Consider the following 18,411-nt stretch of genomic DNA (forward strand, 5'->3'; position numbering starts at 1 on the left):
ACGTCACTAAAACATTAAGTTATGGGAGTTTGCTGGACACAAATTGGAACATTTCTTATGTTACAATAATGACTACCTGTAAAAGTACCTCATTTGGTGTGAAACATTTCAAGGCCTCCTGAGGCACATTGGAACGACAAGTTGAATCAATTATTTCAACTTTCTCTTTATGAGTGAATAACTCGCGACTATTTTAATTCATTCCTTGCAAATATTGGCACAGCCAAAGCCAGCTTTTCAATGGGTTGGCGCTGCCTAGGTAAGCCGTACTAAGTCAGCATGAAGGAATACTTTGCATTTACACAAAAATTTTCTTGACTTCAGGATATTCCAAGCAAGCTTCAGCCAAGGACATGTAGTCACTATAACAAATGTAGGAAAATATAGCAGCCAAATTAAGCAGAGAAATTGCCCTCTGTAAACAAAATAAATAGTGGTATTAATAAATACTGTGAAAGGAATAGCATATAACGACATCAATAAAAATAGAAAGAAATCAGACAGAAAATGACTTTAGAAGGCTCTGTGTGAAAGCTTGCGCCGTACAAGTCAAGATTTTAAACTAAAATGGAGGCCTATACTTCCAGCCATCTTATTTCTAGATTGTAGATCTCAATCTTCTAATTCTGCACATAATTTCAATTATAATTGGGATACGTCTCAATGGTCTTTTCTCCACACTTAGATTAACAATGCAATGACCTGGTTTATGGTACTTCTGCTAATTCCAACCCACGAGTTGTTCCTTTTGTTACAATGACCTGTTTGAGGTCATACATTTGTTGGGTTTGACCTGAATGTCTGAAAGATGTCTTGAACTTTGTATACCTGGTGGTATGTTCTGCCATGTTCTCTTTACTTTAGTAACCAACATTTCATATTGTGAAGAACTCATCATTTCAAATATGGACATGTGAAAGACTGTTACTTAATATTGTTAAAAACATGGCTGTGGATATTACCTTAGCCCAATTCCAGCAGTGCAAACAATAATGGTTCCTATAAGACAGCAGCCAATCGGATAATTTACCAAATCATCCAATTTTTTTGGCTCACTAGGGCAATCTAGTCAAAAATCAGGAATATCCCAACTGAACTGAAATCCCTGATCAACCACCTCAAAGACCAGTATCGTCTTTATCTGAAATGGTGAACATCTAATGAGCAAAAGACAAAAGATCAAGTGGATCTTTCTCAGGTTGGAAAGCTGTGACTCGTTAATTGATTCAACTTGTCCTTCCAAGGTAGCATCTACATAAAAGGCCATTGTGCAAACTCGCAGTGTTGGGGGAAAATGTGTTAACGTGGACTGAAGACTGGTTATCACATAGAAGACACAGGTCTTTTTCAGGCTGGAAGGCTATAACTGATGGAGTGCTTCATGGATCACTTCTTGGCTTTTACTTATATACCACCTATATCAATAACTTGGAGGACGAAGCAGTGTCAGGTATCCAAATTTGCCCAAGATTAGAAAATAGGTGGAGAACATGCTGTGATGAGGACATGTGTACTCTGCAGTGGGATACAGATAGTTGAGTGTGGGCAAAAATGTGGCAAATGGAGTTTAATGTGGAAACATGTGATATCATACACTTTGAGAGGAATCAAAAGGCAGACTATTATCTAAATAGAAAGAGATTACATATGAATGGTGTAGAGAGGCATCTAGGTGTTCTTGTGCATAAATCACAAAAAGTTGGAAGATAGGTGCGGCTCGTTGTCAAGATGGCAAATTCCATCTTGGTCTTTACTGCAAGGACTTGGAGTTTAGAAATAGAGAAGTATTATAAGAAATGTACAGGGTATCGTTGAGGCCCCACCTGGAATACTGTGTTTTGGTCCCCTTATTCAAGGAAGGATATATTGGCATTAGAGGTGGTCCTGAAGAGAGTCACTAGGCTAATTCATGGTATGAGAGGTTAGTACTGTCATGACCAGCTAGAGAGATTAGATCTATATTCTTTGGAGTTTAGAAGAATAAGAGGTGATCTTACTGAAACATAAGATCCTAAGGGAACATGACAACGTAGATGTCAAGATGTTTCCACTAGTGGGACAGCCTCAAACAAGAGGACAAAGTTACAACATAAAGGGATGGTCATTTAAAACTGAGGTACCAGAGGAATTTCATCTTTCAGAACATGCTGAATCTTTGGAGTTCTCTAACCTGGAGGGTTGTGGAGTCTAGATCACTGTTGGTATTTAAAGAGGAGGTAGATAAATTTTTGGAAGATTGGGGAAGGGAGGGCAATGGGGAACCAACACGGAAGAGGAATTGATACCTGGGGAAGATCAGCCATGATCATATTGGATGATGGGGAAGGCTTCAGGAGATGAGTGGCTTATTCCTGTTCCTGCTTCCTTGTGTTCCAATTGGTACCACAGGGATCAATGCCTGGTCCATTCCTATTCAAGATCTGTATCAATGATTTGGCATGGGGGAGCCCACCGTAACATGCTGATGACAGAGAGCTAAGCGGCAATGGGAGTGGTGAAGAGGATGCAATGGGATAAAGACAGGCAGAGTGAATGGGCAACAACACGGTAACATGGAAAAATGTGAGGTCATCCACTTTGGCAGAGAAACAGAAAAGCAGAGTTTGGAAAATGTTCAAATGAAAAGAGATCTGGGTATTCTTGTACACAAGGCACTGAGAACTCACACACAGGCGCATCAGACAATGAGGAAGGCACATGGAGCATTAACTTTAACACAAAAAGAAAATTAATGCAAGCATAAAATAATTAAATAGGGACTGTGGAGACCACACCTGGAGTATTGTGTACAATTTTGATCTTTTTAACTAAAAAAAAATAAGGATATGCTCACTATCAAGGGAGTGCAGCAAAGATTCAGTGGACTGATTCACGGAATGCTGGATTTGCTGTACAAGGAGAGAATAAGTAGACTGGAACTGTATTCTCTAGAGTTTAGAAGAATGAGAGGGTCTGACTGAAACACTTTTATTATGCATGGCTTGATAAGGAGATGTGTTCCTCCTGTTGCTGGGGCTCAAACCAGGAGCCAAAATCTCATTATATGGGATGGCAATATAGGACTGAAGAGAGGAGGAATTCCTGCACTCAGAGGGTGTTGAATCTTTGGAATTGTCTCCTCCAGAGGGGTATGGAACCGTTTATTAGTCATTGACTAATTAGACTAATATTAGTATATTAGTCATTGATTGCACTGAAAATTGGATACTAATAGATTTCTGAAAATAGATACTAATAGGGATATATGGATGGTGCAAGAAAATGAGGTAGAAGATCATTCATGATCTTGCTGAATGAAGGACGAGGTGAAGGAACCAAATGGCCCACTCCCACCCTGGTTTTACGTTCCTGTTTAAAGTTTGTGCCTGTAGAAGTCTGGCGAGTACTGCTTATGAAAAGTTGGCTAAAATGAAGAAACAAAAAATCAGAAATGAAGCAGGCAGGAGGGGTGTGGATGTTTGCAGGTTTGCCATCAGCACTTTGAAGCCCACTCGTCATTAGGACATTCTGATATTTACTCATTCCAGTCACATCCAGAACCAACAAACTACATCCTTGAATTCATGCCGACAGGTTACCCACTTTGGAAAACAACATTATACATACCAAAGTGCAACCTCTAAAAGAAATGCTGCACACAGGGTGATCACTAATGGTTTCAGCAAAATTAGAAAATGCAATTTATTACTGGATTATTAAAATCATGCATTCACTTGCAAAAATTAAAAAGGATTGCTTGTCTTAAAGTGATAGGGAGGGGGAAGAACATTTTACATAAATGAGAAATTGTTTAGTGCCATGTAATCTATTTGGTCTAATATCATGAAGAACTCTATGACTATCTGTGCCTGAAAGGTCACAAAATATTTAAGTATAAACAACTAGAAATGTCCATATCATACCAGTTTATAGAACATAGAACAGTACAGCACAGGAACAGGCCCTTCGGCCCACTATGTTGTGCCGAACTAAATAAACTGGTAATTAAATGCCTAACTAATCCCTTCTGTCCATATCCCTCCATTCTCTGCCTATTCACGTGCCAATCCAAGAGCCTCTTAAATGCCTCTATTGTATTTGCCTTCACTACCACCCTGGCAGTGCATTCTAGTCACCCATCACTTTGAGGCACATCTCCTTTGAACGTTCCCCCCCTCTCACCTTAACTGCATGCCCTCTAGTATTAGACATTTCGATCCTGGGAAAAAGATACCAGCTGTCTATCTAATCCTCTTGTAATCTCAAACTTCTATCAGGTCTCCCCTCAGCCTCCACTGCTCCAGAGAAAACAACCCAAGTTTATCTAACCTCTCCTCATAAGCATGTGCCCTCTAATCGAAGTAGCATCCTGGTAAACCTCTTCTGCACCCTCCACATCCTTCCATAGGGTGACCAGAATTGAATGCAATATTCCAGATGCAGCCTAGAGTTTTATCAAGCTGCAACATAACTTCCCGACTCTTGAACTGAATGCCTCTATTAGGGAAGTTACATTAAACCTTAGTGATACATTGGTTTTCTCAAGATTGGCAACTTGTGAGCAGTTCTGAGCACAGGACTTCAGGAGGGATGCGAGGGCCTTAAAGAGGGTGCAGCAGTGTTTGATAGAGTGGAATAGCCTGGGTTCAGAGAATATTGAGGAGTGTCCAAAGTCAAGAAAGGTCCAGGCAAAGTGAGAAAAGAGACAGTTCCCCTGGCAGAATGGTCAAGAACCGGAGGCTGCAGGTTTAATGTGAGACACAAGAGATTCTGCAGATGTTGGAATCTGGAGCAACACACAAAATGCTGGAGGAACTCAGCAGGTCAGGCAGCAGCTATGGAGGGAAATAAACAGTTGACCTTTCGGGTCGAGACCCTTCATCAGGACTGAGTCTTGATGAAGGTCTTGACCCGAAACGTCGACTGTTTATTTCTCTACAGATGCTGCCTGACCTGCTGAGTTCCTCCAGCATTTTGTGTTGCTGCAGATTTAATGCGACTGGCAAAGGAACCAAAGGGACCAATAAAGATACAACACAAGAACACGAGAAAATAGGAGTTGGAGTAGGCCACTGGGCTCCTCAAGCCTGGCCCGCTGTTCAATATCTTGGCTGATCTATGCCGGCCTTAACCCCCTCTTCTGTACCAGTTCCCCACAATCCTTGATCTTTCAAATATTTATCTATCTCCAACTTAAACATATCTAATGATTTGGCCTCCACCACCCTCTGGGGCAGAGAATTCCAGAGATTCACTACCCTCTGAGAAAAGCTACTACACACCTGACTTTAAATGACTGGCCCATTATTTTGTAGCTATGTCACCTTGTTCAAGACTTTACCACTAGTGGAAGCATCTCAATATCTACCCTGTCAAACCCCCTTAGAAGAAGGTCACCTCTCATTCTCCTAAACTCCAAGGAATACAGACCCAAACTGTCCAGCCTCTCTTGATAGGACAACCTTCTCAGCCCACGAATTAGCCTGTTGAATCCTCTTTGGACTGCCTCCATTGCTATTGTATCCTTTTTTATATAAGGGGACCAAAACCGTGCACAGTATTCCAGGTGTGGCTTTACCAACACTCTGTATAACTGTAACAAAAACCTCCCTATTCTTTAACACCAACCCCTTTGCAATAAAGGCCAATGTGCCATTTGTCTTCTTAACCACTTGTTGGACCTGCCTGCTAACATTTTGCGATTCACCTACTGGCGTACCGAGATCTCTCTGAACTTAACTCATTTGCAGTGTCTCCATTTAGAAAGTAATCCACCTTTTGCTTCCTCTTAACAAAGTGCATGACCTCATAATTTCCCCTCATTAAGCTCCACTTGCCAGGTTTTCACCCAATCATTCAATCTATTTATATCCTGTCCTCATGAAGGGTCTCAACCCGAAACATCGACTATCCATTTCCCTCCATAGATGCTGCCTGACCCACTGAGTACCTTCAGCATTTTGTGCGTTGCTCTATTTATATCCTGTTGCAGAGTAGGATTACTGAAGAACAGAGGTACCCAAGTGTACAAGTCTAAGGATCCCTGAAAGTGGCAGCATAGGTGGATAAGGCAGTGAAATAGGATACGGGATACTTTCCTTCATTAGCCAGGCCATAGTGTACAAGAAGAGGGAGGTTATAGTACAACTATAAAATATCAGTTAGGCCATAGCTGGACTACTATACACAGTTCTGGTCTCCAGACAAAAGCAAGACCACAATTGTACCAGCGAGGGTGTAGAGGAAATTCACCAGCACGTTGCCTGCGATGGAATGTTTCAATTATGAGAGACTGGATGTGGTGATTGTGTTTTCCTTGGAGCAGAGAAGCAGAGGTGGAACCTGATAGAGGTTAAAATTATGAGGGGCCTGGATAGAGTAGATAGCAGGAAATTTTTCCCCAGAGGTCATAGGTTTAGGGTAAGTGATAAGAGGATTAGTGGGGATCTGAAGAAGAACCTTTTAACCCAAAGGGTGGTTGGAACGTGGAACACCTCTGTTTGAGTGAGCGATGGAGGCAGGCACTCCTGCAACATTTAGTAGGTATCTAGACAAGCACCAAGGCACAGAGGCTGTGGAGCAATGCTGGTAGATGGAACTAGTATTGATGGGCACTTGATTATAGACAAGGACATAGTGAGCTGAAGGGCCTGTCTCCTTGCTGTATGACTCTAAGACTCTATGACATGTCACTCACCGGTACCGAAGGAGTAACCATTGAATTGTCCAAAGACCAACCAGGATCAACCCGTTGACTTCCGAAATCTTGAAAGCCCACTCAACCCGGTCCACGTAGTCAAAGAAAGTGTCAGGTAAGGGAGGGTTCTTTTCCTTAGGAGGGACTCTCTCATGTACAACAGTGATCATAACGCTCGTCATAATTAAGTTGAAAAGTGCATAAATAAAGGCAACACCCGTCTTCCACCACTCCAGTGGAAATTTACGGTTCGAGTCTGGTACAGAGATCTGGATAAAGTCCTTTGGATTCTTTTGGCTTTTCCCGATGCCGTTTGGTATATTGTTAGACTTGGAACCATCATTGGTGACAGGGAGCAATGTAGATCTGGCATGTCCACTGGAAGGCATGACCTGCTGCCCGCTTGTGTGATCTTCAAGACTTACAGCTTCAGATACTTCCATCAACTATCATCACAATTGTTACAAGCCCTTCAGTCCTTTTCTGTTAGATGAACCATGAGATCAGAATATTATAGTCATTTACGGTCGACCAGTCCTTTCATTGGAGATGATTTTGACGTGGTGCAGGAACTTGTGTAACCCCAAAGTGGCCAATTGTTCACACAAAGGGTGGGATCCAGAGTAAAGATTACAGCAGAGGTGTCAGATTGATGCAATGGTCGCCTCATTCCAGTACCGTTAAAATCTCACCTGCGAAAAGAAGCCCGGAGATAAGCAGTTGTGCTTTAAAACAGGAGAGGATTACATTAGAAACTTCATATCCTTGTAAAAATTACTAGATCCTGGCACAACTTTGCTTCCCCACCCATTGGGTGAACAGTGATCACCTTTCCAGGGAGTAGTCACATTGGATGCCATTCTTCTGCAGTGCTGGGCAAGCTCTGTAAGGCCATCACCACCCACAGCCACCCTGTCCTCACTTCCCGGTGGTCACCAAACAGTGATCCAGCATGGCAATCCTAGGCAGCCTTTGCCCTCTGCCAAAGCCAGAGCCGCTGGCCCCAGCTGTTTTCCACTTACACATTTTGTCTCTGAGACAGATTAGATGCCAAAAGACTGATTCCTCTTGGTATGAAGTCCTGAGCAAGGAAGTAGTCTCAGGATAAGTGGTTGGCACTTGGGATTGAGATGCAGAGAAATATCTTACTCCAAGGGATACAAATCTTGGGATTTCTTTAAATCAGAGGGTTGTGGATCTTGCCCAGCACTGTACAGAATTGAGTTTCCTGATCTGACTGCCTCAGTCCAGTCTGGTGAACTTAACCCTCTGGGGAAGTCCTGTGGATTGGTTTTAAACTCTTGGCCAGAAAGTTGATCACAAAACATTGGCAACTTGTCAAGTAATCGGGAGACCCTTGACACACACTGGAGAAAACTAACACTGGATGCATTTGCAAATTGAATGCCATTTCATTTAAATCAATTTACTTATTAACTGTGAAAATGTTAGCTATTATTACTAGGTGAGTTAATTGTTAGTTTGACTCAGTGACAACTGCTTTCCTGCAACCATCCGGTCTCAAACTGACCTGCACAACCCTAATCCCACCTCAGAACACTACTGACCACCTCTTGCACTGCCATGGACTGGTCTCTGGTTGTGTCTTGTTTTGCAGTCTTTTTTTCTTCACTGTCTTGTATAATTTATGTACAATTTATATTGTGTGTTATCTGAATCTACATGCCTGTGATGCTGCTGCAAGTTTTTCATTGTACCTGTACTTTACCGTACTTGTGCAAATGACAATAAGCTTGACTTGTAACCTAGTGTCCAATGTCAGCAAGTTGATGAGTTCACTCAAAAACTTGAGCATGCAAATCCAGGCCAACACTTCAGTATAGTACTGTTGGTAAATTATTGGGACGTTGCACCATAGGAGCTTTGGTGGTATTGTTCTTTCGGAGAAAACCAAGAACCCACCCATCCTGTGACCCTATTTTGAGGGCCTGGAAGCTCTCCCAAATTCTTGGCTGACATTTCTCTCTCAACCAATGCCACCAAAAATAGAACAGACAATAACTCCTCATTCGACAAGCAAGATGAGGAACTCAGCGAGTCACCGGGACCTTGCTTACTGCTCCAGATTCCAGCATCTGAAGTCTCAATAATTTCTCATTGTTCTTTCTGTAGTCTAGCCGTGTGTGCAAAATTTTCTTAAATGACAGCAGTCACACTCCACTTCAACAATAAGTCACCTTAGGATGTTTTGAAGTGAGAAATTATTAATTTAATATTGGAATCATTAGGCTATTTTGACAAAAAAAAAGACCAAAATCTTCATTTAAAAAAAAAACTTCTATGAGATAGATGAGATGCCATGATAAGTGGTTGGCACTTGGGAATGAGATGCAGAGAAATGTCTTTACTCCAAGGGATAAAAATCTTGAGAATTCTTTAATTCAGAGGGTTGTGGATGCTCAGTTGTTGAGTTTATTTGAGGCTGAAATCCATAGACTTTCAAACACCAAGAGAATGAGATGGTGTGGCAATTGGGAAGAAAGGTGTCCACAAGGTTCAGGATCAGCCATGAGCTGAATGAGCAGTAGTGCAGGTTTAAGGGACCTTGTGACTTAGTTCTGTTCCTCTTCTTAGTTTGCATTATGTTAAATCAATGCCACTTTGTACAAATGTATTTATGAATGGTGTTGAATGGAAATCACTTGAATTCAGAAATCAGATTACTGTGCTCGTTCTAGATTGGTAAAATACATCATCCTCGAATGCAGAAAAAACAAAGAGTACAATCAGTAAAACATTAAATTGCACCATACAGTTACAGATATTTAGTGAGTCAAATGAGGCAGATGATGTTTAGTAAGTTTTTACTTAGCTTATACTGGTTGCCAAGCACTCCATTTTTAAATTGCTGGTTTATATAGGATAACTCATCAGCTCGAGTCATCTTAACAACACCTTTGGAATAAATCTCACTCCCAATCCTTTTCTCACGGAGAATCAATAATGCAGACCACATGGATCAACAATATCTCCCAAAGCTACAAAATCTCCCAAAGCTACAAAGATGTATCACTTAAAATTCCAAAGTGCAAACATCATTTGAAAATGTGCTCTGGCAAGGGTGTAAGCTTCTTAAGTAGAGTGAGGAATACAAGTTCTAAGAGAGCTTTAGCCTTCACTAAGTGTTCACAAGTAAGTTCAAAATAAGTGCTGTCATTTGGGACGAGAGTGTACAGTACAATGGAATCTGTTATTTGATGACAGTTATGGATCTCTTCTAAAAGACAGCATCTCTGAGAGTGCAGCATTTTCTTGGAGTGCCAGCCTGGATATCTATACTTTGGGCTTAATACTAGTGTTTGATTGTTTTAAGAAAGATCAGAAAATATTACTTTCAGAAGGGCCAACTACTGTAAAAATGTATCTGGCCCTTATATAAAAAAAACATTGGGCTTCCCAATCTCCTATCTGTTCCAGCTATTTAATGGTTAATAAATGCTGGGAACACTCAGCAGTTCAGGTAGCATCTGTGAAAGAGAAACAACATTGACATTTCAAGTCGAAGATCCTCTGTCTGAAGTGGGCTTAAGTGAGTTTGTTTAGTTATTCACCAGCCACACCCTGCAGCAAGATGTACAAATGGCAGGAGATCCGATGTAACGTTACTTCTATTAACTCCAGATGTCAGTGCAATTTCATGTCAACAGGTCAGTGCAAAGCTAAAGTCAAACCAAAATTCCATTTATCTCCTCTCTTGCAGGTTAAATTGCTGAACAGCTGTGTGCTTCAACAGAAGGTAACATTTCAAAGTTGCTACCAAAATGCAGCTCTAGCTGGTACTCCAGGCCAATCCATGGTTAAATTTAAAAAAATCAGTCACCATTCCTACGTGAAAGTTGACAACGGATGCCAACAACACGTTTACCACCTCTCAGCCATGGCAACAGATAAACAACTATTTGACCTTTCCTTTGGGTGCTCCGGTTTTCTCCCACATCCCAAAAATGCGCAGGTTGTTAGGTTAATTCGCCACTATAAATTGCCCCTGGTACTTGGCTGAGTGGCAGAACTTGGGGGGGGGGGAATGTTGAGGAGAATGTGGACCAAATATAATGGGATTAGTGTTGGATGACTGTAAATGGCTGCTGATGGTCAGCATGGACTCGCTGGGCCGAAGGGCCTGATTCCGTGCTGTATGACTCTAAATGGGATTAGTGTAGATGGGTGCTAGATGGATGGCATGTCCATGGTGGGCCTGTTTCTCTGCTGTATGACACTCATTCTTTAATGGTAAATTATGTGGAAATAATCATTCATAAGTCAGTTTGGAATAAGCTACCAGAGATCCTTGCAAGATCATCTTCCAATGGAGGGGTCACTGGAGAGTGACTGGAGGATAATTGACGTGTCTTTTCCCTCCCCAAACTCATTAATTTTTCACCAGACTTGGAGTTCCTGTTATAGGGAAATAGTTACCACGGCCTCCAACGGCTAAGGCATTGGTTTCAAGAACATTTCAACTGATGCCAACAGTCATAATGAAACAGTTAATTATTAAACAAAAGAATTACTAGTGGCTACCAAGAAATATTTATTCCAAACTGACTTATGAATGATTATTTCCACATAATTTACCATTAAAGAATGAGTGTCATACAGCAGAGAAACAGGCCCACCATGGACATGCCATCCATCTAGCACCCATCTACACTAATCCCATTTAGAGTCATACAGCACGGAATCAGGCCCTTCGGCCCAGCGAGTCCATGCTGACCATCAGCAGCCATTTACAGTCATCCAACACTAATCCCATTATATTTGGTCCACATTCTCCTCAACATCCCCACCCACCCCCCCCCCCCCCCCCCAAGTTCTGCCACTCACCCAAGTACCAGGGGCAATTTATAGTGGCGAATTAACCTAACAACCTGCGCATTTTTGGGATGTGGGAGAAAACCGGAGCACCCAAAGGAAACCCACGTGGTCACAGGGAGAACGTGCAAACTCCACACAGACAGCACCTGAGGTCAGGATTGAATCCAGATCACTGGTGTTGTCAGGCAGTGGCCCCACTAGCCACACCACTGCGCTGCCCTCAAACGTACCCAGATTTAGCTTAATTATTTGAATTTAACCACCAGCTGCCTTGGTGGAATTCGAACTTATGTCTCTAGATCAATAGTCCAAGCTCTGGTTGATAATCTAGTAAAGTGACCACACACCTAATTGGCATGTGGTCCGTAGCCTTCAATCGCTTGGTAATTCAAATACTCATCATGATGCTTGTTAAACATTGAGAGAGTCTCTGTCTCCATCACTCCCTCAGGCAGTGCCTTCCAGATTCCAAAAGTCCTCTGGGTGAATAAAATCCCCCCCCCCATCCCTTACTGCAACTCATGCCCTGTAACTTTAGACATTTCTGCTGTGGGGAATGTTTCTTACTACCTACCTTATGTTTGCCGCTCAGTCTCCTGCCCCTCATCCTCCTCCGCCACAAGGAAAACAAACCCAGCCTATCCAGTCCCCATTAACTGGAACACCCCATCCCAAGCAACATCCTGGTGAATCTCCTCTGCACCCTCTCCAGTGCAACTACATCACTTCTATTGTTCTAAGTGCCATGACTGCAGCAGGAAATAACTGCTGGAAACCTTTCGTACTCATCATTCTTCACTTACAAGTCAAACTAGATAGCCCTATAGGGGGTGGGGAATGTGGGGACATTGCATTTCGGGCAACCTTGTTCTCACCAAGATTTCTATGTATGCTACTTAGTCAAAGTCAATTTTGTTATGTATGCACAGGTGCAATGAAAAACTTACTTGCAGCAGCATCACAGGCACATAGCATCAGATAAGCAGCATTCACAAGAAAAACATAAATTAAACATAAATCATACACAATTAGAACAAAAAGAAACAAAGTCCGTTTTAGTGCAAAGTGATCATGCTGAACTGAGGTGATTAGGGTTGTGCCGGTTGGTTCAAGAACCGAAAGGTTGAAGGGAGAAGTAGCTGTTCTTGAACCTGGTGGTGTGAGACTTCAGGCTTCTGTACCTCTTGCCCGACACTAGCAGTGAGAAGATGGTATGGCCCGGATGGTGGGGATCTTTGATGATAGATGTTGCCTTCTTGAGGCAGCACCTCCCGTAGATACTAGCGACGGTGAGGAGGGATGAAATTGAACTTTACAGATTTCTTCCCTCAAGCATGCAGGTCTTTAAGATGCAAGCATTAAAAGGGATAGCATTGAAAATATTTCCTTAACAATAGACTGTAAACATTCAGAACTCTTTTAAACAAAATAAAACAAAACATGGCAGCCATTTCTAAAGTGTTATAATCAACAAAACATTTTACAATCATACTGCAAATGTAATAAAAACAAATTGTTAACATTTTGCAGCTCTCATTATAGTCTTCCATTATCTCATAGCTAAATCAGAAGAATGTGTTCTGTACTCCATGACGTTATGCCCTGTACACTGTTCCACGCAATGTACTGTTAAATTGCCTTAGCAACCTGGCTTAAAGTGCAAGCAAGGTACGTCTGCTTATATTACTCTGCCACAAGCCATTAAACCTTCCCCTCATGCAGGAAGTTAACAAACAAAACCTAATTTGATCCAAGCTGTTAAAGTATAATTAAACTTGCACTTTATTTAACACCTTCCACATCCTTTATAGGACATAAAGGTGCTTTGTAAATGTAGTTACCAGCATAATCGAGAAATGCAGCAACCAATTATTACACAGTTAGATCCCAGAAAGAGCAGTGTGACAATGACCAGAAAACTCCCCTGCTAAAAGTGCCTAGCCATCTTTTACAGCCACCTCTGAGAGCACATCAGGCTGGTATCTTGAGCTGAGGATGGCACATCTGATAGTGTGGTACTCCCTCACTGGAGTATTAATACACACAGACCAGACACACAGCAATCTGGGACATTATCCCAGTCCCAACCCCTATATATGGTGTCAAAGGTAAAATAGCTTGAAGTCTTAGGAAAGAGAAGCCTGCAAACCAACAGATAATTATGCCTGAGATTATTTGTAGAACCAGAAATGAGAGTTCTGTTTGGTGAGCAGAGTATGGATGACTGGGGGTAGTACTGCAGCCCCATTCAGGCAAACACACGACAGAGTGTAGAAACAGCAGACTCAAATACAGAGGAGCATGATGGCAAGGGAGAAAGAAAATATGACCTTCGCTACATGTGAGTGCAAATAAAATTAATGTCACACAACAAAGTTTGAAAGAAATGGCCTTTGGAGATAACCACCATGAAGTATTGTGATCTTGAAAATTTTGACTATGATACATCCCTAGGTACATGCATTCTTTCACAGGGAACCTGCACCCAAGTTAGTTCTCAATCTATCTGGCCTTGCTCCCAGGACCAAAATATCAGTTCCTTCCAATATTCCTATTCAGGAGTTGTTTTTGTTATTACACGTTCCGGCTACTCAGGCAGCGAGGCGCGAGCATAAGTTCTACCATCCTGAGGCATGAATGTTTGAATACCTAACAGATAAAAATCTTGTCAAAATATTCTAATAACATTTATGCTTTCTGTTTTTATGGTTTTTTTGTACCACATGGCTTCCAGCTCCACTTCCTGGCCTCCCAGTTTGGCCCCAGTAAGGATCTCAGATACCTACGTTCTGTTTTCTCTCTTCGACGGGAGTTCTGTGAGACCCTCTCTCATTGTTCCCCTTCCGTGATCTCAGCTGCTCTCCAGCTCTTCGACCACGTGCTCATCCAGACTCGCTTCCACAGCCATGTGGCCTTCCTGGGCACTTGCAACCTCTGCCCTCTTATGCCATATGCCTGCCAGTTTGGCCCCAATAAGGATCTCAGACACCTACGTTCTGTTTTAGCATCCAGTCTCTGTACACTTCCATCCCCCATCAGGAAGGCCTTAAAGCTCTCCGTTTCTTTCTCAATAAGAGACCCAACCACCACCACTCTCCTCCGTCTGGCAGAACTGATACTCACCCTGAACAACTTCTCTTTCGGCTCCTCCCACTTCCTCCAAACTAAAGGTGTAGCCATGGGCACTTGCATGGGCCCCAGCAACGCCTGCCTCTTTGTCGGCTACATTGAACAGTCCGTGTTCCAAGCCTACACTGGTAACGCCCCCCAACTCTTTCTTCACTACATTGTCAACTGCATTGGGGCTGCTTCCTGCACCCGTGCTGAGCTCATCAATTTCATCAACTTTGCCTCCAACTTCCACCCTGCCCTCAGATTCACTTGGTCCGTCTCCGACACCTCTCTCCCCTTTCTGGATCTCTGTCTCCATCTCCAGAGACAGATTAACCACAGGCATCTTCTACAAACCCACTGACTCCCACAGTTACCTTGACTACACCTCTTCCCACCCTGTCACTTGTAAGGACACCACCCTCTTCTCCCAGTTCCGCCACATCTGTTCCCACGAAGAAGCTTTCCATTCTAGGACATCAGAGATCTCCTCCTTTTTCAGTAACCGGGGCTTCCCTTCCATCACCATCAATGCTGCCCTCACCCATATCTCCTCCACTTCCCGCATGTCTGCCCTCACCCCCTCCCCCGCCGACATAACAGGGACAGGGTTCCCCTTGTCCTCACCTACCACCCCACGAGCCTCCATATCTGCAACTTCCGCCACCTCCAACAGGATCTCCACCAGACACCTCTTCCCCTCACCTGCTCTTTCCACTTTCCACAGGGACTACTCTCTCCACAACTCCCTCGTCCACTTGTTCCCCCTCCCACCAATAACCCTCCTGGCACTTATGCCTGAAACCGCACCAAGCGCTACACCTGTCCCTACACCTGTCCCTACACCTCCTCCCTCACCACCATTCAGGGTCCCAGTCCTTCCAGGTGAAGCGCTGCCTCACCTGTGAGTCCAAGGGTGTCGTTTATTGCATCTGGTGCTCCCGATGCAGCCTCCTGTACATCGGTGAGACCCGACACAGATTGGGTGACCGCTTCATCAAGCACCTTCGCCTCCGTCCGCCACAATAGCCAGGACCTCCCGGTGGCCACCCACTTCAATCCCACATCCCATTCCCATACTGACATGTCTATCCATGGCCTCCTCTACTGCCACGTTGTGGCCAGACGCAGGTTGGAGGAACAACACCTCATATTCCGCCTTGGGAGTCTCGAACCTGATGGCCTCAATATTGATTTAACTTCTGGTAACCCCACCCCTTCTTTTTCTCTCCCCTCTCCCCCACTCCTTTGTCTTCCCTTATTCCTGTGGCTCCCTTCCCCCGCCTTTATGACCTGCCCATCTCCTCTCCTCCCCTTCCTCATCCTTTATTCCATGGTCTACTGCCCTCTCCTACTAGATTCCTTCTTCTTCATCCCTCGGCCTCCTCTACCTCTCAGCTTATTACATCTTCCACACCTCCCCCCCACCCACCTACCTTCCCCCTTCACCTGGACTCGCCTATCACCTGAACTCACCTGTCCCCTGCCTGAGTGTGCTCCTCCCCTTCCCCCCACCTCCTTATTCTGGCTTCTGCCCTCTTCCCTTCCAGTCCTGAAGAAGGGTCTTGGCCCGAAATGCCGACTGTTTATTTCTATCCATGGATGCTGCCTGACCTGCTGAGTTCCTCCAGCACTTTTTGTGCATTGCTCCAGATACATCCAACATCTGCAGACTTTGTGTCTATCCTTTCTTTTATCCATCTCACCCGTTCTACAAAACTTCAATTCATTTGGCTTGCTATCCAGGGCATGACTACAAGAACAAAGGTCAGCCAAATCAACACCATTGGTTAGACTAGAACAACTGGTGTGTCCATTTCTGGTCACTACACCTTCAGAAGGATGTGAAGGTCCCAGAGAGGGGACTACAGAGGCGTAGAGTCATGGAGTGATACAGAACAATGAGACCTTGCCAACCACCAAGCAACCACTTACACTAATCTCACTTTATTCTCCCCATGTTCCCATTAAACCCTCTAGATTCTACCACTCACCTACACACTGGGGACAATTTTCAGTGATCAATTAACTGATTGACCTGCACGTCTTTGTTATGTGAGAGGAAACCAGGGCACCTGGGGAAAACCCAAGCGATCACAGGGAGAACATGCAAACTCCACACAGAGAGCACCCAAGGTCAGGATTGAACCTGGGTCACCAAAGCTGCAAGGTGGCAGCTCTACTAGCTGCACCTATGTGCTGTCCTCAAGTGTGGTGTAATGAGTTGAGGCAGGATCTGTTGGACCTGTTCTCTTTGAAGCAAAGGCAGCCGAGAGGAGACTTGGTGAAGGTTACAACGTCATAGTGAGTGTCACCAAGTAGAGAGGGAGGTGGTGTAATTACCAGGATTCATGAAATGTATATACAACGTTAACTGATTCCTACAGGAAGAACTGTTAGGTGGCTGACAAACATTCTATGTTGCAGGCCCACACCATGAACATCTTTGACACCATCACAACATTTCAAAGACATTGGGATGAGTACACGGATAGGAATGATTCAGAGAGATATGGGCCAAATGCAGGCAAATGGGACTAGCTGAGATGGGCACCTTGGTCGGCATGGATGAGTTGGGCCGAAGGGCCTGTTTCCGTGCCTGTTTACTCTATGACTCTATGAACCCAAACTCAAAGTGAGAGACAAGCTGCCACCTGCCAATTTCCTTGCCAAATGGCCTACTTTAAAAGTATCCTCCTGGATTTTTCCATCTGAAGAAATAGTTTCTTTGTATCTACATGACCAGATTCCCTTATAACTCTAAACAGCTTGACGAAACCATCCCTTAACCTTAGCCCAACCTGGATGGTAGATAGATTAACTGGGCACTGTAATTTGCCCCTAGTGCATAGGTAGAATATGGGGGAATTGGTGAGAATGAGAGGAGAATAAGATAGGATTAGTGTAGGATTAAGGTAACTGGGTGCTTGATGGTTGGCACAGACTGTGGGCCGAAGGGCCTGTTTCCACACTGCACGTCCTTCTCGATTAATCGCTTATAAATTAAGGGGAAGACAAACCAGCTCCGGCACATGGAGTGCTTCTCCATCTGTCCAGGTTTGTCCCAGGATCGTTTTACAGAAATTATCAGGGGAAAGAATCCAATTCACCCAAACTCAAGTTTGTGGGTCCTTTCAGGTCAGCAAACTCCAAGCTGTAATTGTTGTGCATGCACGTGTCATTAGGGACCTCCCATACATCCACTGGAATGAAAGGCCTGGAATCCAGAAGTCTCCGGGTTGGTTGGCTCCTTGGAAAGGTCCCCAGGCATGACCCTAGCTGCAACGTTCTCTGCACTTGTCAAGGTCAGGAAGAAGAGAAATCCCATTTACTTCTGTGAACACAGTCCAACATTCCTCTCCAAACAAAAAGACAAGAATTTATTTTCCATAACTCTCTCCACAACATTGTGGCAAGAAGAAACTAGAAAAAAACCCCAGATATTTTGCCTTCCAAATTTTGTCCTAATTCGGGCAATTGCAATTCATAACTTGACTGCCAATGATGCTAAATAAAAACCCTGGGGCTTAAACCAAGGAAGGGAACTTGTCAGGTTACCAAGTGCAATGATATGAAATGTATGCAGTTTTCAAACACCTTCACAGGAACTAAATTTCCACCCCAGGTTCTCAGACTGTATTATTCCCATCAAAGCGGTGTGCACTTGAACTGCCATCTCCCACCATAAGCGAATCAAACTTCTTGCAAGATAGAGATATCTTTGCACTTTTTCTGCTTTAAACATGTTATCACATTCTACATCATTAAAACAAACACTACAGGCACTG

General features: G+C 43.6%; 1 protein-coding gene and 1 long non-coding RNA gene across 6 annotated transcripts in view; one reads left to right on the plus strand and one right to left on the minus strand.

Moving 5' to 3' along the window:
- LOC127566650 (uncharacterized) overlaps positions 1-18,411 on the plus strand; it is a 65,047-nt gene that overhangs the window by 29,372 nt on the left and 17,264 nt on the right. The gene's annotated exons all lie outside the window — the stretch shown is intronic.
- Positions 1-18,411, minus strand: part of sgms2a (sphingomyelin synthase 2a) — a 69,192-nt gene that overhangs the window by 24,702 nt on the left and 26,079 nt on the right. For 3 of the 4 annotated variants that reach the window (XM_052009113.1, XM_052009122.1, XM_052009130.1), the window contains exon 2: positions 6,677-7,368. The exons of the other annotated variant lie outside the window; for it this stretch is intronic. In XM_052009113.1, the coding sequence (XP_051865073.1) occupies positions 6,677-7,119 (443 nt within the window). In that variant the 5' untranslated portion in view covers positions 7,120-7,368. The remainder of the gene's footprint in view (positions 1-6,676; positions 7,369-18,411) is intronic. 4 annotated transcript variants of the gene reach the window in all.

This window comes from Pristis pectinata, chromosome 2 (assembly GCF_009764475.1).
Source record: "Pristis pectinata isolate sPriPec2 chromosome 2, sPriPec2.1.pri, whole genome shotgun sequence".
NCBI classification, from domain to species: Eukaryota; Metazoa; Chordata; class Chondrichthyes; order Rhinopristiformes; family Pristidae; genus Pristis; species Pristis pectinata.